Genomic DNA, 27,859 nt, shown 5'->3' with positions numbered 1-27,859 from the left:
GTAACCTACAACTCCCCGTGGGAGTTACACACCACACAGCCAAGAACCTAGACTGTCTCCAAGACCTACTACAGCACTACATCCCTCCCTGTAGCTAACCAGCACACACACACACAGTATAAATATCAACAGAGAACTGTATCATTGATGCAACAATAAACGGGGTCAGTTACCACCCCCATCACCGATTAGTTCAGCACAGTTCCTCAAAAGGCCAGGAGAAATTTGATAGGTTCATGTTCTGAGGTAATAATCTGCATGATGATGGAAACACCACACTGTAATTCAATCAAACAAGAGACTGCACCACCATACTTTGCTTGGAGACCCATTTCTATTCCTGCGTAGAAACCCATTTGAACATTAAGGCGGCGCTCCAACGCCTTGGCCTGTGATGAATAATAACCTCTATGGTGCAATAGTATCAGGGCTGGATGACAGCAGGCAGGCAGGCATGCCACCTACACATGCACACTGACTGACTACACACATCTCCCAAAGTCACACATTTGGCCCTCGGTATGGATCCCCACACATCAACTCATCTGCAGTGTAGCCCGCCTACCTTCTGCAGTGTAGCCCGCCTACCTTCTGCAGTGTAGCCCGCCTACCTTCTGCAGTGTAGCCCGCCTACCTTCTGCAGTGTAGCCCGCCTACCTTCTGCAGTGTAGCCCGCCTACCTTCTGCAGTGTAGCCCGCCTACCTTCTGCAGTGTAGCCCGCCTACCTTCTGCAGTGTAGCCCGCCTACCTTCTGCAGTGTAGCCCGCCTACCTTCTGCAGTGTAGCTTACAGTGCCGTGAAAAAGTATTTGCCCCCTTCTCTGATTTTCAAAATGTTTGCATATTTTTAATACTGAATGTTTTTCAGATCTTCAACCAAAACCTAATATTAGATAAAGGGAACCTAAATTTTACAAATAACAAAAGTATACTTATTTTATTTATTTAAAGTTATGTAACACTCAATTCCCCTGTGTGAAAAAGTAATTACCCCGTTACACTCAATAACTGGTTGTGCCACCTTCAGCTAATGCTTTTTGCAGTTGTTGATCAGTCTGTCACATCACTGTGGAGGAATGTTGGCCCACTCTTGCATGAAGAACTTTAACTTATTGACATTTGTGGGTTTTCAAGCATGAACTGCTTGTTTCAAATGCTGCCACAACATCTCAACTGGGATTAGGTCTGGACTTTGACTAGGCTATTCCAAAACTTCACATTTGTTAATATTTAACCATTTTCATGTTTTGGAATATTGTATTGCTGCGTTCAGTTTCAAAATGTTATTTTTGTTGTTATTTGTAAACTCAGGTTCCCTTTATATAATATTAGGTTTTGGTTGAAGATCTGAAAACATTCAGTACCAAAAATGTGCAAAAATAGAGAAAATCAGAAAGGAGGCAAATAGTTTTTCACCGCAGTGTACCTCCTGTAGTGTGGCCCACCTCCTGTAGATGCATGTTCTTGGTCAGCTGTTCCTCCAGCATGTTCTGCAGCTTCTTGTTCATTTCCCGCAGGTTCTCGTCCCCAGGCTTCACCAGGTCCCTGAGCACAGAGCCCAAGCCATGACCATGTCCCCCCACCTGGCCCACGTGATGGGCAACCGCCGTTGCACCATGTGCACCATGTGCTACAGGGCAGAGAAGGTACACATTACTCAAAGGGACAATTCACAGCCATGCTTCATTGAACTAGAGGCAGCAGTTGTTCCTCGAGACCAACCCAGGAAATAACCTAGGGCCCTAGTTAAAACTGGCTTATAATTGATATCTAATGTACATTTAATTTGTCAGTGATAATGAACATTTTGTTATATTTAACAAGACATGTAATTCATTCAATGTGAATCAGTTGTAGTACATGTTGAGATCAATGATTCAAATGCAGCAGTATCACCCATCCATTGGCCTACATCTAATCACGTGATAACTTTATGCAGCAGTATCACCCATCCATTGGCCTACATCTAATCACTTGATAACTTTATGCAGCAGTATCACCCATCCATTAGCCTACATCTAATCACTTGATAACTTTATGCAGCAGTATCACCCATCCATTGGCCTACATCTAATCACTTGATAACTTTATGCAGCAGTATCACCCATCCATTGGCCTACATCTAATCACTTGATAACTTTATGCAGCAGTATCACCCATCCATTAGCCTACATCTAATCACTTGATAACTTTATGCAGCAGTATCACCCATCCATTGGCCTACATCTAATCACTTGATAACTTTATGCAGCAGTATCACCCATCCATTAGCCTACATCTAATCACTTGATAACTTTATGCAGCAGTATCACCCATCCATTAGCCTACATCTAATCACTTGATAACTTTATGCAGCAGTATCACCCATCCATTAGCCTACATCTAATCACTTGATAACTTTATGCAGCAGTATCACCCATCCATTAGCCTACATCTAATCACTTGATAACTTTATGCAGCAGTATCACAAATCCATTAGCCTACATCTAATCACTTGATAACTTTATGCAGCAGTATCACCCATCCATTAGCCTACATCTAATCACTTGATAACTTTATGCAGCAGTATCACCCATCCATTGGCCTACATCTAATCACTTGATCATTTTATGCAGCAGTTTCATTACCATATGGTCTATAAGTTGATTCTAGTCAGTCTATTCTGGGAGGAGTATGCCCTGCTGGAGATCCCTGGTTAAGTACTTTAAACCCCTCAACAGTTAACTAAAGGGACTGAGCAGTTATCTGTCTGACTAATGAGATATTGTTCCTCACGTCCGATACCATTTGAAAAAACAACACTAGAGATGCTCTACAAGGCAGATATAGATCTATTTCCAAACAATGACAGTTGAGAAAAAATAGTGAACCTCCTGTGTGATAATGTGTTTAGGTCTTCTAGCATACCCATGGTAGACTTAAAACACATACTGTAAATACAAAAGTATGTGGACACCCCTTCAAAATGCTGGATGAGATCCTCAGACCCCTTCTGAGACCATATGCTGACACATGCACATTTGTGGCCTGCTGGAGGTCATTTTGCAGGGCGCTGGCAGTGCACCTCCTTGCACAAAGGCGGAGGTAGCGGTCCTGCTGCTGGGTTGTTGCCCTCCTACGGCCTCCTCCACATCTCCTGATGTACTGGCCTGTCTCCTGGTAGCGCCTCCATGCTCTGGACACTACGCTGACAGACACAGCAAACCTTCTTGCCACAGCTCGCATTAATGTGCCATCCTGGATGAGCTGCACTACCTGAGCCACTTGTGTGAGTTGTAGACTCCGTCTCATGCTACCACTAGTGTGAGAGCACCGCCAGCATTCAAAAGTGACCAAAACATCAGCCAGGAAGCATAGGAACTGAGAAGTGGTCTGTGGTCACCACCTGCAGAATCACTCCTTTTTTGGGGGTGTCTAGCTAATTGCCTATAATTTCCACCTTTTGTCTATTCCATTTGCACAACAGCATGTGAAATTTATTGTCAATCAGTGTTGCTTCCTAAGTGGACAGTTTGATTTCACAGAAGTGTGATTGACTTGGAGTTACATTGTGTTGTTTAAGTGTTCCCTTTATTTTTTTGAGCAGTGTGTATATATATATATATATATATATATATATATATATATATATATATATATATATATATGTACGGATACAGCTTTAGAACAAAGTTCTACAGTATTAGTAAAAATGTGATCGATACACATAGATGATCTTGTTGATGTAGTGTTTGTAACACCCTGGTACGTTGATAAATAACCTGAACCAGATTACAGGCACTGGTTACAGTAAGAAGCTTCCTGTTGAGCAGACAGTTTGATGAAAACCAGTCAATATTCAGGTCCCCAAGAAAGTAGACCTCTCTGTTGACATCACATACACTATCAAGCATTTCACATATCTTATTTAGATACTGACTGTTAGCACTCGGTGACCTATAGCAACACCCCAAAAGAAGGCTTAGATGTGCCAAGTGAACCTGCAACCACAACACTTCAACACTTGACATAAGCTCTTCTCTAAGCATTAGCTATTAGAGATAAGACACAATACTGAAAAGAGCAAACAAAGCAAGAGACATTCAGCAGTTCATTAATCAATTGGTGTGCGTGCTGTGGGGTTGAAGCTACGAACCCATAGGCTTGGCCCTCTCAATAAGGTTTGTATCACAACTAAAGTGGCCAAATAACTTCTTAAAATGAAGCACATTAATCCGCTTTACAAGGGGTGTAGAGCCTAACTGGCATATATTAGCAGCGTGTGAGTTTCAAGTTTGGGGCAGACAATTTTCACCATATAAATGCACCTTTATAATAAAAGCATTACATGCATAATTGCATTTGCTGTCAATTTTTATAATGGTGTTTTCCGCTAATGGAACATTCACGCTTATAGTCTACTACCATGTGTGCATTGCTGCGCTTATAATGTGAAGAAATACCCTAATAGTTTAACCTAAATGTTCTGATCTGTTGTGTCAGACACATTGCATAAAAAAGTTTTTTTGATGCTAGTGGTTGTATTCATTTGGGATCTATAGCTTCCCACAGCTGTCCCAGACAATTTTTGGGATATTTATTGCACAGAATAGGTTGACTTTAGTACTATGGGGGATAGTAGATTGACATAGACTAGTGCTTTTGCTATTGGTTAAGCCTACTCATCTTGTTGGCTGATGAAAAGTAGATGTGGACAGTTCTTCCAATATCTTCAATATGCACCTCTGAATTGGATAAGGACGTGCACAGTTGCCACAGCCCTGGTCACAGCAGCTGTAACCCTAAACGCAGTAGGCTTTACTTAAAGAGCATGACAGCCGCCATTGACGTGATATTGTACCTGAACAAGCTTATGGCATGATTAATTGAGAACATGTTTTCTATTGGGGGAGTTGATGACATTGTCAGCTCCTTGTAGACACAAGGTCCCCTACTTGAAGGGTGCATAGTGCTCCGCTGGCCATGAAGTCAGCTCCCTGCTGAACTGTCACACTGTTATTAAGTGGGATTCAACACGGGTCAAAAGTAGGGATCGTCTGAACAGCGTCGGGTCGCCAGCGTTGTAAAGGGTACTCTTTGTCAGCCTAATGCTGAGACACGTCTCTCAGTTGAGACAGGCACATCCAATCAAGTTCACCTTTCACAATCTGACACTTATAACATCAAGCCCACTGAGGAGATGCTAGGTTAACTTTCTCTAGACTAAATATGTGTGTGTGTGTGTGTGTACAGGGGCGCATGCAATTCATGTTTGACACTTTGGAAATGTGTATTTAATATTTTTGAAAAGGTTCATTTTAGTTCACCGTGTTTCCCGTGACAAATCAATATTGTGTTTCAGTACTGTAGCTGATAAAGGAAGAGCTATCTTAACAAGAAAAAGCTGCTCAGCAGAGACAACACATTGATAATGGAGACATTAGTTCCAACACTTAAAGGGATACTTTGGGATTTTGGCAATGAAGCCCTTTATCTACTTCCCCTGAGTCAGATAACCTCATGGATACAATTTGTATGTCTCTGCATCCAGTATGAAGTAAGTTAAGAGGTAGTTTTGCCAGCCGATGCTTAGCGCAACGACTAGAAGTCTATGGTATCTACTAGCATGCTAGCAGTTTTACATACTTCCAGTCATTGAGCTAATACTAATGCTTTGGGGCGGCAGGTAGCCTAGTGGTTAGAGCATTGGGACAGTAACCGAAAAGGTGCTAGATTGAATCCCCGAGCTGACAAGGTATACATTTGTCGTTATGCCCCTGAACAAGGCAGTTAACCCACTGTCCCCCGATAAGCCGTCATTGTAAATAAGAATTTGCTCTGACTGACTTGCATGATTAAAGTTTAAATGAAAAAATATAAAAAAATGCTAGTTAGCAACATCCTTCAAACTGCATGCAGATATAGAAATGGTATCCATGAGTTCATCTGACTGAGGAAGTAGAAAAAGGCCAAAATCCTGAAGTACCCCTTTAAGGATTAGCCAACCTTTGGTGGGATTGCCTTGCTTTTATTGTTCCAGGCTATGCTTGACATTTTTGTCACCTGTGAAGACTGACAGTAAACACCACAAGTAGACTGCCTTTCATTGCTATAATACAGTACAAAAATGCTGCGCTCTTGACTTTAACAAGTCACCCTCATCTTCATGTGATTCTAGTAAGAAATGTACTTAATAGGAAAATAAATACAATAGAAATAGACATCAAAAAGCTATACTTGAATATAGCCTATATGTACTTTATCTCCAATCCCATCTTTCCTTCTAGTACTAGTGCGGGGATACTCGGTTGACTCAGATTTGATTTATTTAATTTAACTAGGCAAGTCAGTTAAGAACAAATTCTTATTTACAATGATGACCTACCCCGGCCAAACCCTAACCCGGACGACGCTGGGCCAATTGTGCGCCGCCCTATGGGTCTCCCAATCACAGACGGTTGTGATGTAGTGACGCCTCTAGCACTGAGATGCAGTGCCTTAGCCCGCTGCGCCACTCGGGAGCCAAATGCAGAGCAGACTGACATAACACAAAGTGACACAACATCTGCAACACCGACTCACTGATGCTGTAAGCCCGGCTTGAACCAGAGATGGAAGATAGACATTCTCACCTTCCTTTAACTAATGATACCTCCTGTTCAGAATCATCAAACACTTGTTATTCTACTTTGCTCTGGTAAGGTTAGAATTCTAAAACATTGATAAAACCACAAAGATCTCTAATAGGTAAGAATTGCTCTTTTCTTGAATCATAGAAACCTTCCAGGTCTCTTCCTCCCATAAAAGAGGTTTGCTGCAGAAGTGCACTGAGATGCCAACATGGCCGAACAGTCATGCTACTAGTCTCAGTGGTCCTGGTGCTACTGAACTGCAGAAGCAACACAGTGAGCCATGGCTGCCTGCCACCCCAGAGGCACTACAACTAACTGCAGCCCAGCCTGCTCTCAACTCCCACAGGATGAGAGTGGGCTAAGTGGAAACACTGCCAGGAGGTATACAAGCTAGATCTATAGAAACAATGAAGCCCTGCCTGTTGAAAGTGTATAGTGTTCTCAGAAAGTATCCACACCACTTGAGTTTTATCCTAAATGTGTTGTGTTAAAGCCTGAATTAAACATTTTGTCACTGGCCTTCACACAATACCCCAAGATGTCAAAAGGAAATTATGCTTTTCAAAATTATACAAATTAATTAAAAATGAAAATCTGAACTGTCTTGAGTCAATAAATATTCAACCCCTTTGTTATGGCAAACCAAAATAAGTTCAGGAGGACAATTTAACAAGTCACAGACTCTCTGTGTCCAATAATAGTTTATAACATGATTTTTGAACGGCTACCTCATCTCTGTACCCCACATATACAATTACCTGTAAGGTCCCTCGGGCGAGCAGTGAATTTAAAACACAGATTGAACCAAAACCACAACGGTTTTCCAATGCCTGGCAAAGAAGGGCACCTCATTGGTAGATGGGTAAAACTGAGGATGGATCAACAACATTGTAGTTACACCACAATACTAACCTAATTGACATAGTGAAAAGGAGGAAGACTGTACAGAACAAAAATTATTCCAAAACATGCATCCTGTTTGCAACAAGGCACAAAAAAAAAAATCAGTCTCCTGTCCATCAGACTTTGGGAAATTAATAAACCTTTCAGCAGGACAATAACCTAAAACACAAGGCCAAATCTACACTGGAGTTGATTACCAAGAAGACAGTGAATATTCCTGAATGGCCGAGTTACAGTGTTGACCTAAATCTACTTGAAAATATTTGGTAAGACCTGAAAATGGTTGTCTAGCAATGATCAACAACCAATTTGACAGAGATTGAAGAATTAAACAAATTATAATGAGCAAATGTTGCACAATCCAGGTGTGAAAAGCTCTTAGAGGCTTACCCAGAAAGACTCACATCTGTAATCGCTGCCAAAGGTGCTTCTAACATGTACTGACTCAGGGGTGTGAATACTTAAGCAAATTAGATACTTCTGTATTTCCTTTTCAATACATTTATAAACATTTCTTAAAACATGTTTTCACTTTGTCATTATGGGGTATAGTGTGTAGATGGGCGAAGAAAACAACAATTTAATTCATTTTGAAATCCGGCTGTAACACTGCAAAATGTGGAATATGTCAAGGGGTATGAATACTTTCTGAAGGCTCTGTACGTGTCATTTCGTGTTACGGACGCACTACATTGCATATGTCATTTCCAGTGATAAATCATTCCTCTACAAGAGAGCAGATCTATACAATGTTCACTTATAACAACTTCATTATTAAAAAATGACTTTCTGTGTGGAGCAATCCCATGACAATGTTTCCATTAACAGGTTCAGAGAATAGAAATGAGGCTTTGTGAAAAAGAAAGGATGCAATAATCAACACGCTTCCCAAATTGATAAAGGACCTACTGTCATGTATCACATCCAATAAAACATCGACCTGTAAGCTGCTTCATTCTAGAAGGTCGGCCGTTTCTGGAGTTGTCCAAGCAGAACAAAGTGTTGGATGAAAAGGTTAGGCAGTGGCCTACGTCACACAGCTGCAGCAGTGGTGTACAAGACGAGGGGGTTACAGACTGCAGCAGTATAAAACTTCTCTAGCAGGGAAGAGCACTTAACCAGGAGAGGAATCTAGTCTACGAATAAACTCCCTGTCCACACATGACTGCAGCGCAGACCTGACTGACTGCCCCATTAACCAACTCCCATAATCCCTAGTACACTCCATCTCTCTCTCGCTCCATCTCTCTCAATTCAATTCAAAGGGCATTATTGGCATGGGAAACATGTCTACATTGCCAAAGCAAGCGGAATAGATAAAAACAAAAGTGAAATAAACAATCAGAAATGAACAGTAAACATTACACTCACAAAAGTTTGAAAAACAGAGACATTTCAAATGCTATATTATGGCTATTTGTAACATTTGTGCAAAGGGAAAATAAATAGACCAATAAATATAGGTTGTATTTACAATGGTGTTTGTTCTCTACTGGTTGCCCTTTTCTTGCTGCTGTGAAGGCACACTGTGGTTTTTCAACTAATAGATATGCAAGTATATCAAAATTGAATTGGTTTAAAAAATATATATATGTTGTGTCTAATCTGAGAGTGTAACTCTCTCTCGCGCTCTATCCATCGCTAAAGAAAAGCGCTGGAGGGAATAACTGATGTTTTACGTGCTCCTTACCAAATTATTTTTTGCGTAGATTTTTTGCACATAATGTTTTCGCAATCATTTCCTATGACCTAAAAGAGCTTCTGGACATCAGAACACTGATCACTAACCTCGATTTGGATGAGGATTTCTACTTTAATGAGTCGGAGGCGAAGGACATACTACTCAGTTCGCTAGTGCGGCCAGACCAAGTGATGATTTGATATGATGTTGCACTTCACTAGCAAAAAGCTCAAGTCAAGACAGATCAAGACGGAGGCAGACTGGAGGAGTAGATAGATGAATGTGATTGAAAGAACCAACATTTTCATCAGGATATTTTCTACTGTTTTATTTGTTGGCTTAAGGACTATGCATTTTACTTAGTTGACGATGGAAGTTCTAGGCCTACTGCTGCATCTCTATGTATTTTACTTAGTTGACGATGGAAGTTCTAGGCCTACTGCTACATCTCTATGTATTTTACTTAGTTGACGATGGAAGTTCTAGGCCTACTGCTGCATCTCTATGTATTTTACTTAGTTGACGATGGAAGTTCTAGGTCTACTGCTGCATCTCTATGTATTTTACTTAGTTGACGATGGAAGTTCTAGGTCTACTGCTGCATCTCTATGTATTTGACTTAGTTGACGATGGAAGTTCTAGGTCTACTGCTGCATCTCTATGTATTTGACTTAGTTGACGATGGAAGTTCTAGGCCTACTGCTGCATCTCTATGTATTTGACTTAGTTAACGATGGAAGTTCTAGGTCTACTGCTGCATCTATATGTATTTGACTTAGTTAACGATGGAAGTTCTAGGTCTACTGCTGCATCTCTATGTATTTTACTTAGTTGACGATGGAAGTTCTAGGTCTACTGCTGCATCTCTATGTATTTTACTTAGTTGACGATGGAAGTTCTAGGTCTACTGCTGCATCTCTATGTATTTTACTTAGTTAACGATGGAAGTTCTAGGTCTACTGCTGCATCACTATGTATTTTACTTAGTTGACGATGGAAGTTCTAGGTCTACTGCTGCATCTCTATGTATTTGACTTAGTTAACGATGGAAGTTCTAGGCCTACTGCTGCATCTCTATGTATTTGACTTAGTTAACGATGGAAGTTCTAGGTCTACTGCTGCATCTCTATGTATTTGACTTAGTTAACGATGGAAGTTCTAGGCCTACTGCTGCATCTCTATGTATTTGACTTAGTTAACGATGGAAGTTCTAGGCCTACTGCTGCATCTCTACACTGTCGTTTCTTTACCATCCAGTAGATCACAGTGTATCAATGTGCCCATATGGCAGAGGCTAGTGCTCTCAGCATAGTTGAATTTAAACTTCTAGATTTTTATCATATTACTTTGGATTTCTTTGATGAACCATGTGACAATGACTTTGAGAAATGATAACGATATTATTGATATTAAACTGTTCCAAGAAATGTTCTATATAAACAATAATCAGAACTGGCACACAGATCGGTAGAAATATTATGATAAACTGTAACCTTGCACAAACTTGAAACTCACGAGCTGCCTATGGTCTTTACTAATAACACCATTAAAACTATTGTGAAGGCGCAAGCACGTGAAGACATAGGAGGTCCGTGAAAAAACGTGCCCCTATGAAAATCAAAGGCCCATCTAACTGATTCATTAAGTCGGGAGTAATGTGTTATCATGTTTGCTAAATAAATACCGGAGGACAGTGGAGCGGGGCACACTTTGCTAGATGACGCGCTTTGTGCCCAGCGCAACCTGCGATTACCGTGAATCTGATTGGTCAAGACACAGAACAGAATGCACAGAACCTGAAGCACTCCAATATAAAAGGACAGATAGTGTTACATAGTGTGCAAGATGACAAACAAATCTTGAGTCACGTGACTCGAGTCCGCATCTCTGATTAGCTGTATAGGGCCATAAGCAAACAAGAAAATGCTTAACAAGAAGCAGTGCTCCTAGTGGCCGGTGATTTTAATGCTGGAAATCTGAAATCAGTCTTACCTAATTTCTACCAGCATGTCACCTGTGCAAATAGAGCCCAAAAAAAAAACTCTAGATCACCTTTACGCCACACACAGAGACGCATACAAAGCTCTCCCTCACACAAATCTGACCTTAACTCGATCCTCCTGATTCCAGCTTACAAGCAAATATTCATCTGATGGCATTGAGGTGTTTAGTAATTTAGTACAACAAAGTAATTGTTGTGCCTCTGTTGGTGTGCTTGGACCGTGATAGTTCCTCAGTGATGTGGACACTGAGGAACTATCACGTTCCAATCACACCGACAGAGGCACAACAATTACTTTTCCCCATCAGGAAGCTGAAAAGATTTGGCATGGGCCCTCAGATCCTCAAGAAGTTCTACAGCTTCACCATTGAGAGCATCTTGACTTGCTTTCCTAACCCTAACCCCTACCTACATGTACATATTACCTCAATTACGTCAACTGCCTTGTACCCCTGCACATTGACTCTGTACTGGTACTCCTTGTATATAGCCTGGTTACTGTTGTTTTATTGTTACCATTTCATTTTTGCAAATGTTTTTTACTTTTTAACTCTGCATTGTTGGGAGAGTAAGCATTTCACGGTAAAGTCTACACCTGTTGTATTCTACGTATGTGACAAATATGACTCTTTATCGCTTTCTAACAATCACAATTCAATTTATTGGCATGGGAAACATGCCAAAGCAAGTGAAATATACAAAAAAACTAAATGGAAATGAGCAGAAATTAACAGTAAACATTGAAAAGTTAAAAAAATAATAGGCATTTCAAATGTCATATTATTGACGATCTCCATTTGTCTCTCACCCTCTGCCTCCATCGCTAGACCCATAGGCGGAAATCCCAGGGGGGACGGGGGGACACGACCCCCCCATCCTGGGGAAAATATGATTTGTCCCCCCCAATATATCACTGTAAACATAACTATGTAATTTCAATAATATTAATAATACGCAATGAAAGCACTTGTACTGATTATAGACACTTAATAGCGCGTTTTTAAATTTCACAAGATTGCGACCCCCCCGCCCTTTGCCTCACAATGGTTTGATCCACTGCCAGTTCTTTAGCTGGCAAGGTAATAGAGGGCTCGTATCTACTGTCCGAAAGGCACTCAATGTACGTAACTGACGTGAGGTAATTCAGTCAATCGCGGCTTAGCAATGTATATATTTTTTTCATGTTGCAGGGTTCACACACTAGCTGAATTTGCAGAGCTAGCGCGCAAACTAAAGCAAACATTAACTATCAAGCTAGCTAGTACCTATTCCATTTATGTGGCGTCGTCAAAGATGGAATATTTGCTATCGTCAGTTTATTCCAAGATTAGCATGCAGCTGTAGTGCTTCAAAGTCCCTGTGATAAGGTTAGCGATAAACTGAAGTCCAAACTGAACAAAACTACACTCTCTTATACCATTGTCTTAAATATATTTAATGGTCTCGTTGCAAAAGCTAAATTGTCGCTAGTGAATTTTTTATTTTTTTCACCTTTAACCAGGTAGCAAAGATTATAGCAAACACCACAGAAATGGAATTGGTGCTCGCTAGCTTTGCAAATTCAGCTATTGTTGGAAGCCAGCCAATATGAAACAAACTATGTTAAAATTTCAAAACGTTGCAGCATGTGTTGTGTAAATGTGTGTGTGCAGCTAGACCGTTCAGCCAGCCAGCCAGGTAGAAAAATGTCAGAAAAAAGTAAAAAGACGGACATCAGAGTATTTTTCAGTACACCAAAACGCAAAGTAAGAACTCTAGTAGCCTAAAATCTCAAAGACCAGTTGATAAAATGTTCATAAGAAAGAAGTGAAATGCTAATGGAAATATTTCACAATGATGTCATTAGGCAGAGCAGGCAACAGATGGCACACAGACTGCAGAGCTGGGGACAGATATGCAGGGACAGACTGGCAGAGACAGGGAGTCTCAGGTAAGTTTGTTGAGTCTTTGTTTGGCAACATTATGAAAGGTACTCAATTTTTTTGATTTGTAAAATAGGGACATAATTGGAAAATGCCATGAATACCCCCACTCTCAATTTAAACTGGTGACTGAACCAAGATTTGTTTAAGGCAATGGTATTGCTGTTGTGATTAATTGTGTAGTTTTGGGTACCGGTAGTTAGGAGTACAGCAAACACCTTATTTATTTTCTAGGAGACAGACTGTGAGTCAGTGAGGGTGGTGAAAGGGAAAGAGCCAAGGAGAGAGACTTGAGGACAGTGTCACAGCCACGGCAGGACCAGGTGTCACCCTTGTTGCCAGCAGCACCAGTATAGGGGACAGTGGCACAGCATCGTCCAGTTACCTCAGTGATGACACAAAACCATATCAGCCACACCCACAATTTATAGAACCGCAAACTCTTGCAAACGTTTCAAGAGAGAGGAACACTGCACTGATAAGGAACATTGCTATAACTATTATTATTAGTAGTATTATAATGATTTAAACAAGTTGGGACAACCCTTCAGTTAACTACTGTACCTAACAATTATCCAGTAGTAGTGATTATGGTCCCTCAATATACATTTAACATATTACAACATAGTCTATGTGTTACAGCACTACTTTTGGTGTCCCCCTCAGGAATTGCTCCTGAGAAAATTTCATGTAATTGTCCCCTCCAAGGTTGATATCAGATTTTCGCCCCTGGCTAGACCGCTGTCTAACACGTCAAGACATCTCTATTACACCAACTGATCACTCCTCAAAACTCTATTAAATACAGTGCCTTCAGAAAGTATTCATACCCCTTGACTTATTCCACATTTTGTTGTGTTACAGCATGAATACAAAATGTATTAAATAGTTTTTTCTCGCGCATCTACACACAATACAATACCCCATAATAAACATGCTATTAGAAATGTTTGCAAATGTATTAATAATCAAATACAGAAGTCTTCACACCCCTGAGTATATACTTTGTAGAAGCGCCTTTGGCAGCGATTACAGCTGTGAGTCTTTCTGGGTAAGTCCCTAAGAGCTTTCCACACCTGGATTGTGCAACATTTGCCCATTATTCTGTTCAAAATACTCAAATTGGTTGTTGATCATTGCTAGATAACCATTTTCAGGTCTTGCCATAGATTTTCAAGTAGATTTAAGTCAAAACTAGCTCGGCCACTCATTAACATTCAGTCTTCTTTGGTCTTGTGTTTTAGGTTATTGTCCTGTTGAAAGATGAACTCATCTCCCAGTGTCTGGTGGAAAGCAGACTGAACCAGGTTCTCCCATAGCTCCATTCAGTCTCCTTTTTATCCTGAAAAACTCCCCAGTCCTTAATGATTACCAGCATACCCATAACATGATGCAGTCACCACTATGCTTGAAAATCTGGAGAGTGGTACTCAGTAATGTGTTGTATTTGCCCCAAACACAACGCTTTGTATTCAGGACAAAGAGTGAATTGCTTTTCCTAATTTCTTGCAGTATTACTTTAGTGCCTTGTCGCAAACAGGATGTACAGGCTTATCTTCTTTTCACTCTGTCAATTAGGTTAGTATTGTGGAGTAACTACAATGTTGATCCATCCTCAGTTCTATCACAGCCATTAAACTAACTGTTTCAAAGTCCCAATGGCCTCATGCTGAATTCCCTGAGCGGTTTCCTTACTCTCCGGCAACTGAGTAAGGAAGGACGCCTGTATCTTTGTAGTGACTGGGTGTATTGATACACCATCCAAAGTGTAATTAATATACTTCACCATGCTCAAAGGGATATTCAATGTCTGTTGTTTTTTAGTTTTTTATCCATCTATCAACAGGTGCCATTCTTTGCCAGGCATTGGAAAACCTCCCTGGTCTTTGTCGTTGAATCTGTGTTTGAAAATCACTTCACGACTGAGGGACCTTACAGATAATTGTATGTGTGGGTTACAGAGATGAGGCAGTCATTAAAAAATCATGTTAAACAATATTATTGTACACAGAGCGAGTCAATGCAACTTATGACTTGTTAAGTAAATGTTTTCTCCTGAACTTATTTAGGCTTGCCATAACAAAGGGGTTTATTACTTGAGATATTTCAGCTTTTCATTTTTGTCCGGGGGGAGGCTGCTCTAGCGACTCCTTGTGGCGGGCTGGGCGCCTGCAGGATGACCTCGGTTGTCAGTTGAACAGTGTTTCCTACAACACATTGGTGCAGCTGGCTTCCGGGTTAAGAGGGTGGGAGTGAATACTTTACTGTAGAATCATCCACACAGTGTTAATGTGTGGAGAGTTTGGGGCTCATTACCCAGCAACCACATCCACAAGCTGTGTAAGAATAAAATCACTAAGGAAAGTAGGTTGGAACAATTTCAAATTGATTAATTAAATAACTGTCAACATATCCATTACCTACAAGAACATGACGTGGTGCTACTTAGTTGCTGAAAGGACTATGTTACGATGCATGGTGCAGCAGAGCAGACAGACAGGCAGTGTGACCAGGTAGGCAGCCAGGCACTAACATTACTGGGTGCTCCTGTCCCGTTGCTGCCTGGCAGGTACTAACATTACTGGGTGCTCCTGTCCCGTTGCTGCCTGGCAGGCACTAACATTACTGGGTGCACCTGTCCCGTTGTTGCCTGGCAGGCACTAACATTACTGGGTGCTACTCCCGTCCCATCCCGTTGCTACTCCCGTCCCATCCCGTTGCGTCTCACCAGCAGGGCTGACCAGAGGGCTGAGCCTTCTGCTGCATTATTGAAGATGAGTGTTGGGTTCACTGAGGCATGTCTGCATCCTGAATCATTTACATCCTGCTAATGTCAGCTCTCATCTACCACCAACGCCTTACTGCCTGCCTTCTACAGGTTGGGACCCCATTCCTTTTCCCATGGCCTCTACAGCCTTCTCTGCTCTGTGGATCTGGCTGATGTTATGGGAGGGCATGGTTTTTTACTAAATATATTTTTGTCCTGAATACAAAACGCTATGCCCCACCCGCACGCCTGTTGTTGTACCAAAAAAACATCTGCACTAACATTACAGCACAGCTGGCTGTAAATATTGTAAGATACGGTAGATCATTATAGGATCCAATTAATATCCGTGTTGAGTATCAGCTTTTATGAGCTTTCCTTTGCCAGATGTGTACATGTTCATATCTAGCAATAATACAATGTGTTTTTAAATGCATCTTTTGAATACTCTGTAGTGTCACTGCTCTAGCTACATTAAACAACATGCAAATAAGCCAAATCTCAAGTGAAAACCAAAATTCTCTCTTCAAAGACATCGGCTAAGAATGTTTTTCCCCCTCCACTTCACCCCGTTGTTTACGCAGTCTGACCAGCGAAGTCCAGCGAACAGGAGACCTTCAACTTTCATAGCACCACAATATTTACAATTGGAAGATGACGGCCTTAACAGAATCTAGCCTGGCATTACAATGTTAAATCAGTCAGTCATGAAATGAAAAACAGGAGGAGAGCACACATAGAGGAGAGGAAGCCACATCTCATATGCGGGGGATGGAAAGTCCAACCCACTTCCTCTAAATGAGGATGACTATGTTAAATAACGACCTCTTATTGTTAAAACCAAGGTTGTTACAGGGCACAAGAGGTACAAAGGATCCTACCTCCACCACTCTGCAAACTGGAATCAGTGTGTGCTCGCGCGCGCACGCCAAGAACTGTTGAAAGATATTAAGTCCCTTGAGAGATGAGCACAGACTTCTTTATTAGGTCATATCAACCTCCACTCATCTCTGAGCTAGAAAAACAGCACTACTGACCATTGGACTTCTAGGCTCAATCCCGATAACCTCCTTTAGCCCTTCCCCTCCACTTTGCGTGATCCAGCATCAAGTCGGAGTGGTGTTGAAAATTAAACAGAGAGGTAGTGCCTTTTTAGGCCTCTAGTTGGCCCTCCATGTGAATCGACATAGACTTCCTATCAAGTGGTTATCAAAACTCCCATAAAGCTCTATGACCCAAGGATCTAATGTTGCTTCAGGAAGATGGTTGACAAAAATACTTGAATGAAAGCAAATGTAAGTAATTATAACTTAATAACAAAGTGAAGATGGCGGCCATCTAGTACAGCGCCATTTGCTAGCTCCGACCAAACTTTGCTTTTGTTGTTTATTTTTACCTAATTTAAAAAAAATATATCCACTGTCATTTCTTACAACCGAGATTAATTTATATTCTAACATCAGATTGGCAGTTACCTCAATTCTGGTTTTAACTTCAACTCATCTGTCCTGGGCTCTGTCTGTAATTCCAACTAAATTTTCAGGCTACCCAAGAGGAAATACCGACGTTACAGAGGCAAGAGAGGGGGGATCCTGGTGAGATTAAGGCAAAGGAAGAACCGGCAACCTCTTCCCTCCATTCTATTGGCCAAGGTACAGTCAGTTGATAATAAGATGGATGACCTCAGATCTGACATGACTCTCGAAACTGCAATATTCTCAGCTTTTCTGAAACATGCCTCAGACAATATATGGGACTTATTTGACTTTTTCCTGTCCTCTGCCGTAGCCTCAGGGTTGTCTGCGGTACCCCTATTCTTTAGCTATCCAACTCTATGGATTCTTCATTCACCGTACCGACAGGACAGTGGAGTTGGGGAAATCGAGGGGGGAGGGGTTTGCTTCGTCAACAACTGGTGTGCTGACTCGAGCGAGGTTGAAGTGTTGACTAACTGTTCACCCGTACCTTATGGTCAAATGCCAACCCTTTTACCTCCCGAGGGAGTTTTCAGCTGTTATTGTGACTGTTGTATACATTCCACCTCAGGACAAGAAACATAACAAGCTGGCATTAAACGAAATGTACGAGGCTATAACCAAGCAGAAAAACGTACATCCGGTGGCTGCTTTTCTGGTTGCCGGCGATTTTAATTCTGCTTCATTGAAAGGTGTGATGCCCAACTTCCATCAACACGTCTCCCTCGCCACTAGGGGGCGATAAAGTCCTAGACTACCGTTAATCTACCCTCAAGCAAGCATACAAGGCTCTCCCTGGTCCGCCATTCGGCAAATCAGATCAGGTACTCCTGTTTACAAGCACACACTCAAACAGGAATTACCCCTGACTCGCTTCGTTGAGAAATGGTCTCCAGAATCAGAGATTATGCTACAGGGCTGCTTTGCTAGCGCTAATTGGAATGTTTCGAGATTCCACCAATAACACCTCCGTCACTGGCTTCATTAGGAAATGCGATGCCTCGACTAGACAAACTCAATGCAATTTATGCACGCTTTGTCATTAACATAGTGTGAGGGCTGCCACCAACCCAGAAGATTTGGGTCCGAGCGAGATCACCCATTGGTTATGGCACACAACTCCATCATCTCAGACCCACTTCAATTTGCATACCAACAGATCCATAGACGACGCAATCTCAATTGCACTCCACACTGCCCTCACCCACCTAGATAAGAGGGTGTGTGCTTAGTCGCCTCTTGTGCTCCCTGTTCACCCATGACTGCGTGGCAACGCACAACTCCAACACCATCATCAAGTTTGCTGACGACAAGACGCTGGTAGGCCTGATCTCCCTGTAGGCTGTGTCATTGTCGCTGGTGGAGGTCAGAGACCTGGTAGTGTGGGGCTGGAACAACCTCCCTCAACGTTAGTAAGACCGAGGATCGTGAACTACAGGAAACTGAGGGGCGAGCACACCCCCATCCACATTGACAGGGTGGCAGTAGAGCGGGTTGAGAGCTTCAAGTTCCTCAGTGTCCAAATCACTAAGAACTTAAAATGGTCCACATGCACAGTCATGAAGAAGGCGCGACAGCACCTCTTCCCACTCAGGAGGTTGAGAACGTTTGGCATGGGCATATCATGCCAAATAGAGTCCCCCTCTACATCACAATGGGATTTGATGAGTTCTAGCTTCTGTTGCTAGGACTGTTGCTAGAACTTGCAACATTCTGACTGGATTACGTAATGAACCAAAGCGTCAGTTGCAATGCAGGTTGCTTGGCTCTATTTTACCTTGTAGCAGTCACAAAGGGAGGAGGATGCGGGCAGTTCTAGTTCTATTTCACCGCAATAACGCCCGCTCAGTCCGCGCAAATAAATTACCTCTGTATTTCTCTCCAAGGATGGTGTTTTTGATGGTACACATTGTTAAATAGGAATAAATAATTTAAGCTGTTTTTAGAGTGACGTTGCTAGCTACTGTCCTTACATAGACAGAGCCTGGACTCCAACCAGGATCTCTAGTGGCACAGCTAGCACTGCAATGCAGTGCCTTAGACCACTGCGTCACTTGGGAGTACTATGAAGACACCACTGATTTGGACAAGAGGAGCAACATTCAGAGAAATTCACAATTCAGGGTAACGTTAAGCAATTAGATAACTGGACGGATTTAGCTATGTACAACCATTTGTTCACAACCATTTTCCGTCTAACGTTAGCTAGTTGATAGCTATACAGTATGTGGAATGGAGTAAATGGAATGGTATCAAACACGTGGTGTCCATGTGGTTGATACCATTCAATTGACTCCATTCCAGCCATCATTATGAGCCATCCTCCCATCAGCAGCCTCCAACGATAGCTATTTGTCTGTCATATTGAGGTGTCTAGCTAAAAGTTAAACCTGATCAGATCGAATCCCCGAGCTGACAAGGTACAAATGTTGTTCTGCCCCTGAACAAGGCAGTTAAACCCACTGGTCTTAGGCCGTCATTGAAAATAAGAATTTGTTCTTAACTGACTTGCCTAGTTAAATAAAGGTAAAATAAAATAAGAAATGGATAGGTGTAAACAATTATGGTAATTCCAAAGGCCCTGAACTAGGTGATGTGGACTGGAGTATTTCAACAACTCTTCAACTTGTTAGACAATCATATCTACATACGCGGAAAGGATGGCCAGCCACACAGGAGGGTGGTTTTTACTAAGGTCATCTTGAGTGACCGAAGTCATGAACGCTGGAATAAGGTATAACAGACTTTCGGATCACTGAAACCCCACCTGATCTGGTGGAAGTTGTCGAACCAGATCAGAACGCCTTCGAGTACTACCTTCAGGCACAGACTGAGTAGGATGTGAAGGTTTTTGACCAGGCAAAAATTATTATCCGCTGATCATTTATTTTCTGTCCCTGTAAGAAATGTATTTGTAATATGAACCATAATTGCATGTATTCCTGTCATCAATCAAGGTAGGACTGAACATGGACAAGGTGCAGGAGAAACAGAAGGAGAGCTACCGGAGCAGAATCAAGAAGGGGAGGAAGTGCTATGACACCGGGGCATATTACTTGGCTTGGAAGAAGGACGAAAGTTAGACGAGACCTGGGAAACCTCACTGCTCTTTCGTTCCTTGCTGGGGTCACCATCTGTTAAAGTGAATATAAAAAATCTCAGGTAACTATTTGCCTTTGCACACAAAATAACCTGAAGCTAGTTTTAGTTTCCCTAACAGTGATATTTTTCTGCCTACCTAGGGTTACCTCTGTGGAAGCAGCTGGACGGTCTACCACTGGAAGCACTGGCCCCCGACACTTCAGTGAAGCCCAATATACAAAGTGTGTTAAGCTTTGAATGACATTTGAGAAAGCAAGAAAAATGGTAGTTATGCTAAGCTTACCTCTCAATTTCTCTCTCCAAATGACTTTAGGACCATCGAATGTCCCGAGCCCCCCTGGAGGTATACCGTCCACCAGAAGCAGTGAGTTCGGATCAGTCTGATTCTCTGTGCTCTGAGTCGGAGGGGGACCAGCGTGAGGTAGACTATACCTTCCAAAAGTGTTGAAAAGTACATATCTCCCATTTATAACACTGCACTAATCCATCAAATTTTCTCACAGTAAAGTGTAACCTGTGTGTTTGCTTGTTTACGTCTGTCTGCTACCCTGTTCCCTTTGGGTTCTGCCCAACACTCAGACGTGGATCCACCTGAGGTCCTTCATTACCAACCACCCTCCAACTTTTCATTACATCATTTACAACTGCAATTGTTGTCATTATCTGCTACGAAACTTTTATTGCACCATCATACTGGGCACATAATATGTAAGATACACAGATGAACTAAAAACACTAGCACTGCAAACACTCATTTTCCCTCTTCTGAGACTGGCTGCCTGTTGAGAACAAGTGACAGGCAGAACCTCCCTCCCACCCACACAGCAACCACAACCACCTCTATATATTCCACACACCAGAATTCAGTATTTTATTCTATGATTGCCATCTGAGTGCACAAAAAATCTGTGAAAATAAATTAAATACACAACTCTACCAAAAACGATTGAATTTTATGTATTAAAATCTTAAATATTGGCAGGTTGGTTTTCATAGCTTGTTTCACAAGGTGTTCATTATTATACGTTGTAAGGTGTCCTTTGGTGGTATTTATATGTTCCACATTTTTCATTGTTGTATCCTAGGACTTACAATAGATACATATATATTCAACTAGAACGGTGTACTAATGAACTATGAAAAAAAATCAAAAATCATAATAGAGGACTACTAAAATTATATTATTTCAGTGTAGACAAGGGAATGGCAGGTTCAAATAAAAAAATGACAGCCAGACAAGCCAGTGTATGAATCAAACAGATTTGCATATGAATGGAGTTGAAATGAGCTGACTTCCTGATCTGTAAGGTAAGTCACTTTAATGTGTCAAGCAGATTGCATGTTTTCTCTGCCATTTCAAGACATGGATTTCATGTTGTAATGTTAACAAGGTAACCAAAAGTAGTTTGAAATAATGTTTTATTTCATTAACTAAACTAAACCTGCTGGAACAGTGAAATTGACGTGGAAATCAGCCTCGTTTGCATAGCAATGATAAAAAGAATGTCATTTAGGCTGTAATGATCTCCAAAATCTTAATCCTTAGGTCATCCCACCGCTGATATAGCAACGGACGCTAATAGTTTATCGAATCCCATTGTGACGTAGAGGGGGGTATTATTTGGCCTGGCAGGCCCTCAAGTGGTTCTACAGCTGTACCATTGAGAGCATCTTGACTGGCTGCGTCACTGCTTGGTATGGCAAGAGCACTGCCGTCGATTGCATGGCGCTGCAGAGTGGTGCGGACAACCAAGTACCATCACTGGGGCCGAGCTCTTGGTCATGAAATCTGACACCAACAGGCTCCTGAACAGCTTATATCCCCATGCCATAAGACTGCTAAATAGCTAACTAAATGGCTACATGGACTATCTGAGTTGAAGATTGCATTTTATTTTTGGACTGCACACAGGGCCATACATACTACGCACACATACTCCAACACACATACAAACACTCCATCATTTGCTCTCATACACACATTTACACTGACTCTACACACACCCACTCACATACAATCATCATCAATCAGACACAAACACAGGCGTACACATGTAGACATGGATTTTGTGTTGTAGATATGTGGTAGTAGAGTCGAGGGCACACAATGTGTTGTGATATCTGTTGTAATTGTATTGTAACGTGTTTAAAATTGTATAACTGCCTTCATTTTGCTGGACCCCAGGAAGAGTAGCTGCTGCCTTGGCAGGAACTAATGGGGATCCATAATAAATACAAATAGACGCAACGGAAAGACAATGTATTCCATTGAGCCCATTTCAGCCATTACCGGGGGTGTGTTTGCCAGGTCATTACAATCATTTCCACGGTCGTAGATTTAGCGGGGAAAAACAGCAGGCACGAGCAAGAAGAGTATGAAAGAGTCGCAAGAAGAGTATGAAAGAGTCGCAAGAAGAGTATGAAAGAGTCGCAAGAAGAGTATGAAAGAGTCGCAAGAAGAGTATGAAAGAGTCGCAAGAAGAGTATGAAAGAGTCGCAAGAAGAGTATGAAAGAGTCGCAAGAAGAGTATGAAAGAGTCGCAGGAGTAAAATGAAAGCAATCCATCCAGCGAGATTTAAATGACAAGAGGATTCTGCACCCCTCCATCAAAGGAAATCGACAGATCTTCAGGTGGGTGGGTCATGCGCGTTGCTAGCAGTACTACTCAATCTCCTTTTCCCTCTCGCTCTCTCTGAGATTCATTTAACTGGGTTATAGAAGAGGAGCACAGAAAGGATGCATCCGTCAAAGTTAAAAGTGAATTTGAATACTTCCAAGATTTGAGCTAAATATTCAAAGTTATAAGCAATAAATGTCAATGTGAAATGAGCTTTAAACACTGTAGCATTTTAGAACATGGTGTAGTGTAAACACATTTCTAGGTTCAGAAATCTTGCCATTGTCCTTGCATCTTTCACCTCATACCTGTACTGTCTCTACGCCATGATTAACTTAAGACACATTTTCAACAAACAAGCTCTCTTTTCAGTATCATGTAACTAAGACTTGGCCTACATAAAAGTCTTAATAATTCAATCAATTATTGCAGTAGTTACATTTAAATGCACAACATCTACAAAGAAAACGATGAAAATATCCTCTTCAACATCGCCAACAGGAGGACCATTATGAAGATCAAGAAAAAACATCCAGGGTGAACGAGAGTTTTATTTGAGAGTGAACTACTTCAAATCTTTTTTGCTAGTGCTTTCCTAAAGGCATGCCCTGGAGTGTGCCCTCTGAGCCCTATCACCATGCTACAGACCTTCATGAAACTAAAGCCTGATGATATCATTGAGCTTGAGTGCCCGCACGCTCACAATAAGGACGGCATTCAGACAGAGACCCAAGTCTGAGCACTGATGACAAGTCCAGGTAGTGAAACTGGGTCAGTCTCTATTGAGCTTATGGTACGTTTTAAAGCCCATCTTCGTCAGTTTAACGTGAAATGTTGCTATGGTTGACGTTTTGGATCTGCGAAATATGCCATTTCGATGTGAATTTCTGAAACTGTCTTTACTACCTAGCCAATAACAACACCACAGCTAGCATACTTAGCATAACTTTATTATGTTTCACTGTGCTAATCATTCTAAAAAGTGCTTGAATTTCATTCTGAATAGATTTTCTTGTAAACTCTGCCAGTTTTATATGGTAATGGTGTTCCACTTACCACTCCACTCTACATAATGCCTCATGGACGTTAAATTAGCACGGATAATACTTAGAACGGAACTTGTGCTAATCTTGTCGAGGACAACAGCAGAACAGGGTGCAGAGGAATCTCAAATACACAGCCAGCCGAACCACCCAGACCTTATTAAAATACAAAATAAAATGATAAGCAGAGCCCACAGCTTATCATAGAGTTATTAGTTTGAACAAAGAGCTGTTTCAAGTGAGTCTGAGCGCTCCAATAGTGGCAAATTTAAAATCGAATTACCGTAAAATGTTAAACGCCAAATCTCAAATAGCCGCCTGTCCCTTTAAATAGCCAAGCAATTGCAAACATTTCACAAAAATAAAAGCGGCGTTTCAAATAAATGCCATGTCTAAATTAATTATTTACGAAGTTAACATGAATTACCATGAATTGTTTGTTACATTAAATAATTCAGTAATGACAAAAAAATTAAATCACCAGTAAGAAACTGCTAGCCATTGGCTGCTAACAGCTGAGAACTGCTAGCTAACTGGAAATCATAACAATCAACTTCGGGAGTACAGACCCCTAGAAATCGGCCGATCACCCTCTAAGAACTGCTGAAAAAGCACAGTCAAGGAAAGTAATTATTCTGTCAAGGACATTGACTCTACTTAGAAAAATAAAATATACTAAGACAAAATAAATGTGACAGTGTAAAGTGTGTAAATGATAACACATATGAGCAGGAAATGAAGAAATTGCTGGAAGGGAATGCTGGAATTAAACAATTAACTATGCAAATGAAGAAAAGCGGTGTGCTTTAAGGAAATAGAAGCCTGGCTTAAATAGAAGCCTGTCTCTAAAAAGCATCTGTTGTGTTCTGTGATTTAAGCACATAAACTTCCGGGATATTATTTTAAGTTTTACGTAATTATAAATAGGAACGGAAAAACATTTAAGAGTGGATTATAAAAGGAAGACAGTGAGTCAGGTTCAAATGTAATAATATAATTGAATAAATCCCCCACCGTGAAGGAGCAGGATAGTGTCTATTTATGCAAGTAGTTAGAGAATAGTTTATTTAAGGTGAAATACAATTCTACTTTTGCCCTCGAGACATGAAACAAGATGTACTGGAATAATCAACAGTCAACTCTCATCTTTAAGCGCCCTCTGTTTTTTGGTTCAACGGTCATAACCATAAACTCACGATTCAAAAAATAAATTGCACGAACAGCGAAAATACGCTGTTACTTCCTAGTTGGGCTACATTTCAGAATGAAAGTAAATCTTAACTGGCTTTAAAACTTACATTGCCATTCGACAGACAAAATACTAAGCAAAATATGTAGGCATACAGTTAATTCGGAAAGTATTAAGACCCCTTGAGTTTTTCCACCTTTTCTTTGTTACAGTCGTATTTTAAAATAGATTAAATAAACAGAAAAATCAACCAACACACAATACCCCATAATGACATCACAATACCCCATAATGACAAAACGAAAAAAGGTTTAGACATTTTTTTGCAAACGTATTAAATATAAAAAACAGAAATACCTTATTTATGTCAGTATTCAGTCCATTTGCTATGAGACTCGAAATTGAGCTCAGGTGCATCCCGTTTCCATTGATCATCCTTGAGATGTTTCTACAACTTGACTGGAGTCCACCTGTGGTCATTTCCATTGAATGGACATGGTTTGGAAAGGCACACACCTGTCTATATAAAGGTCCCACAGTTGACAGCACATGTCAGAGCAAGAACCAAGTCATGAGGTTGAAAAAATAGTTTGTATAGCGCCAAGACAGGAATGTGTCGAGGCACAGATCTGGGGAAGGGAACTAAAATGTCTGCAGCATTGAAGGTCCCCAAGAAGACAATGGCCTCCATTCTTATTAAATGGAAGCAGTTTGGAACCACAAAGACTCTTCCTAGAGCTGGCCGCCCGGGCAAACTGAACAATGGGTTGAGAAGGGCCTTGATCAGGGAGGTGACCAAGAACCAGATGGTCATTCTGACAGAGCTCCAGAGTTCCTCTGTAGAGATGGGAGAACCTTCCAGAAGGACAAACATCTGTGTAGCATTCCACCAATCAGGCCTTTATGGTAGAGTGGCCAGACTGAAGCCACTCCTCGGTAAAAGGCACATGACAGCCTGCTTGGAGAACTCTTAGACCATGAGAAACAAGATTCTCTGATCTGATGAAACAAAGATTGAACTCTTTAGCCTGAATACCAAGCATCACGTCTGGAGGAATCAGGATCAAGGGAATGATGAAGAACAGAGAGGTCACTGATGAAAATCTGCTACAGAGCGCTCAGGACCTCAGACTGGGGCAAACGTTCACCTTCCAACAGGACAACGACCCTTAGCACACAGCCAAGACAATGCAGGAGTGGCTTCGGGAGAAGTCTCAATGTCCTTGAGTGGGCCAGCCAGAGCCCGGACTTGAACCCGACCGAACATCTTTGGAGAGACCTGAAAATAGCTGTGCAGCGACGCTCCCCATCCAGCCTGACAGAGCTTGAGAGGATCTGCAGAGAAGAATGGGAGAGACTCCACCAAATACAGGTGTGCCAAGCTTGTATCCTCATACCCAAGAAGAGTCAAAGCTGTAATCGCTGCCAAAGGTTTCTAAAAACCTGTTTTTGCTTTGTCATTATGGGGTAGTGTATAGATTGATGAGGGGGAAAAAACACATTTTAACCCATTTTAGAATAAGGCTGTAATAAAATGTGGAAAAAGTCAAGGGGTCTGAATACTTTCCGGATGCACTGTACTTAAAGTAGCTACAAATATTAAAATTTATTGAAAAAGAACGGTACTGAAAAAGCATCCTGTGGCTATTTCTAAATACCCTGGTATACAGTATATACGGTATATCGCCCAAGCTCAGAACGTTACCTATCCTGCTGTCCATGACATAGGTCTCGATAATAGCACTTTTCTTACAGATGTCATCAGCCATGGAGGAGCAGCTGACCTCTAGGTGTTTCACCTGCAAGCACAGTAGATAGACATATTAGATGCACCAGAACCACAGGAATACATACATACTGTATACAAAGCACCCGTCAGAGCTACCAGCATGTACCAAGTCCATCAATCATCTCTCACACAGAGCAGGCAGGCAGTGTAAATAAATAATATGATCTCGAGAAAATGGCTGCAAAACAGCCAGGCCAAGGCACGAAAACAGCAAAGCATGAAAACAAGCAGAAGCAATAGGTTCCCGTTCAGTGCAGCTACAGACATATTCTGGTGCATTTCAAAGTGATTTAAAATCACCAGTAAAAGATGCTATCACAATTTCATTGGGAAATAAATCAATTCTAGTGGTCCAAAAATAAGGATTCATCACTGCCGCAGACTCATAAATTGCAGAGAGGAACATTAACCTTATTCCACAACTTTCTTTCATGTCATCTCATTCCACAATCATGGGCATTAATATGGAGTTGGTCCTCCCTTTGCTGCTGTAACAGCCTCCACTCTTCTGGGAAGGCTTTCCACTAGATGCTAGAACATTGCTGCGGGGACTTTTAGCATTTAGCCACAAGAGCGTTAGTGAGGTCGGGCACTGATATAGCGCAATTAGGCCTGGCTCGCAGTCGGCGTTCCAATTCATCCCAAAGATGTTCGATGGGGTTGAGGGCAGGGCTTAGTGCAGGCCAGTCAAATTCTTACACACCAACCTCGACAAACCATTTCTGTATGGACCTCGCTTTGTGCATGGGGGCTTTGT

At 41.5% G+C, this 27,859-nt stretch overlaps 1 protein-coding gene and 1 long non-coding RNA gene across 7 annotated transcripts in view; one reads left to right on the top strand and one right to left on the bottom strand.

Moving 5' to 3' along the window:
* Positions 1 to 27,859, bottom strand: part of LOC129861228 (GRIP1-associated protein 1-like) — a 44,766-nt gene that overhangs the window by 5,002 nt on the left and 11,905 nt on the right. For 2 of the 4 annotated variants that reach the window (XM_055932454.1, XM_055932453.1), the window contains 2 exons: positions 27,019 to 27,112; positions 1,446 to 1,630 (listed from right to left, as the gene is read on the bottom strand). In XM_055932454.1, coding sequence (XP_055788429.1) covers positions 1,446 to 1,630; positions 27,019 to 27,112 — 279 coding nt within the window. Of the gene's footprint in view, positions 1 to 1,426; positions 1,631 to 20,746; positions 20,896 to 27,018; positions 27,113 to 27,859 lie in introns of those variants that run through there. The other 2 variants (XM_055932457.1, XM_055932455.1) reach the window with 2 other exon arrangements.
* On the top strand, positions 12,059 to 20,865 carry LOC129861229 (uncharacterized). Of its 3 annotated transcripts, none has more exons than XR_008760521.1 (5): positions 12,059 to 12,335; positions 13,044 to 13,127; positions 13,354 to 20,523; positions 20,604 to 20,684; positions 20,777 to 20,865. It is a non-coding gene; the product is annotated as an uncharacterized LOC129861229 (long non-coding RNA). The 3 variants fall into 3 exon arrangements; XR_008760522.1 differs by having other exon boundaries at positions 12,059 to 13,127; positions 13,354 to 17,538; positions 20,319 to 20,523; XR_008760520.1 differs by having other exon boundaries at positions 12,059 to 13,127.

The sequence above is a fragment of the Salvelinus fontinalis genome, chromosome 8 (genome assembly GCF_029448725.1).
Source record: "Salvelinus fontinalis isolate EN_2023a chromosome 8, ASM2944872v1, whole genome shotgun sequence".
NCBI lineage: Eukaryota > Metazoa > Chordata > Actinopteri > Salmoniformes > Salmonidae > Salvelinus > Salvelinus fontinalis.
The sequence above is the reverse complement of the archived record's forward strand: the minus strand, read 5'-3'. Positions and strand labels throughout refer to the sequence as shown.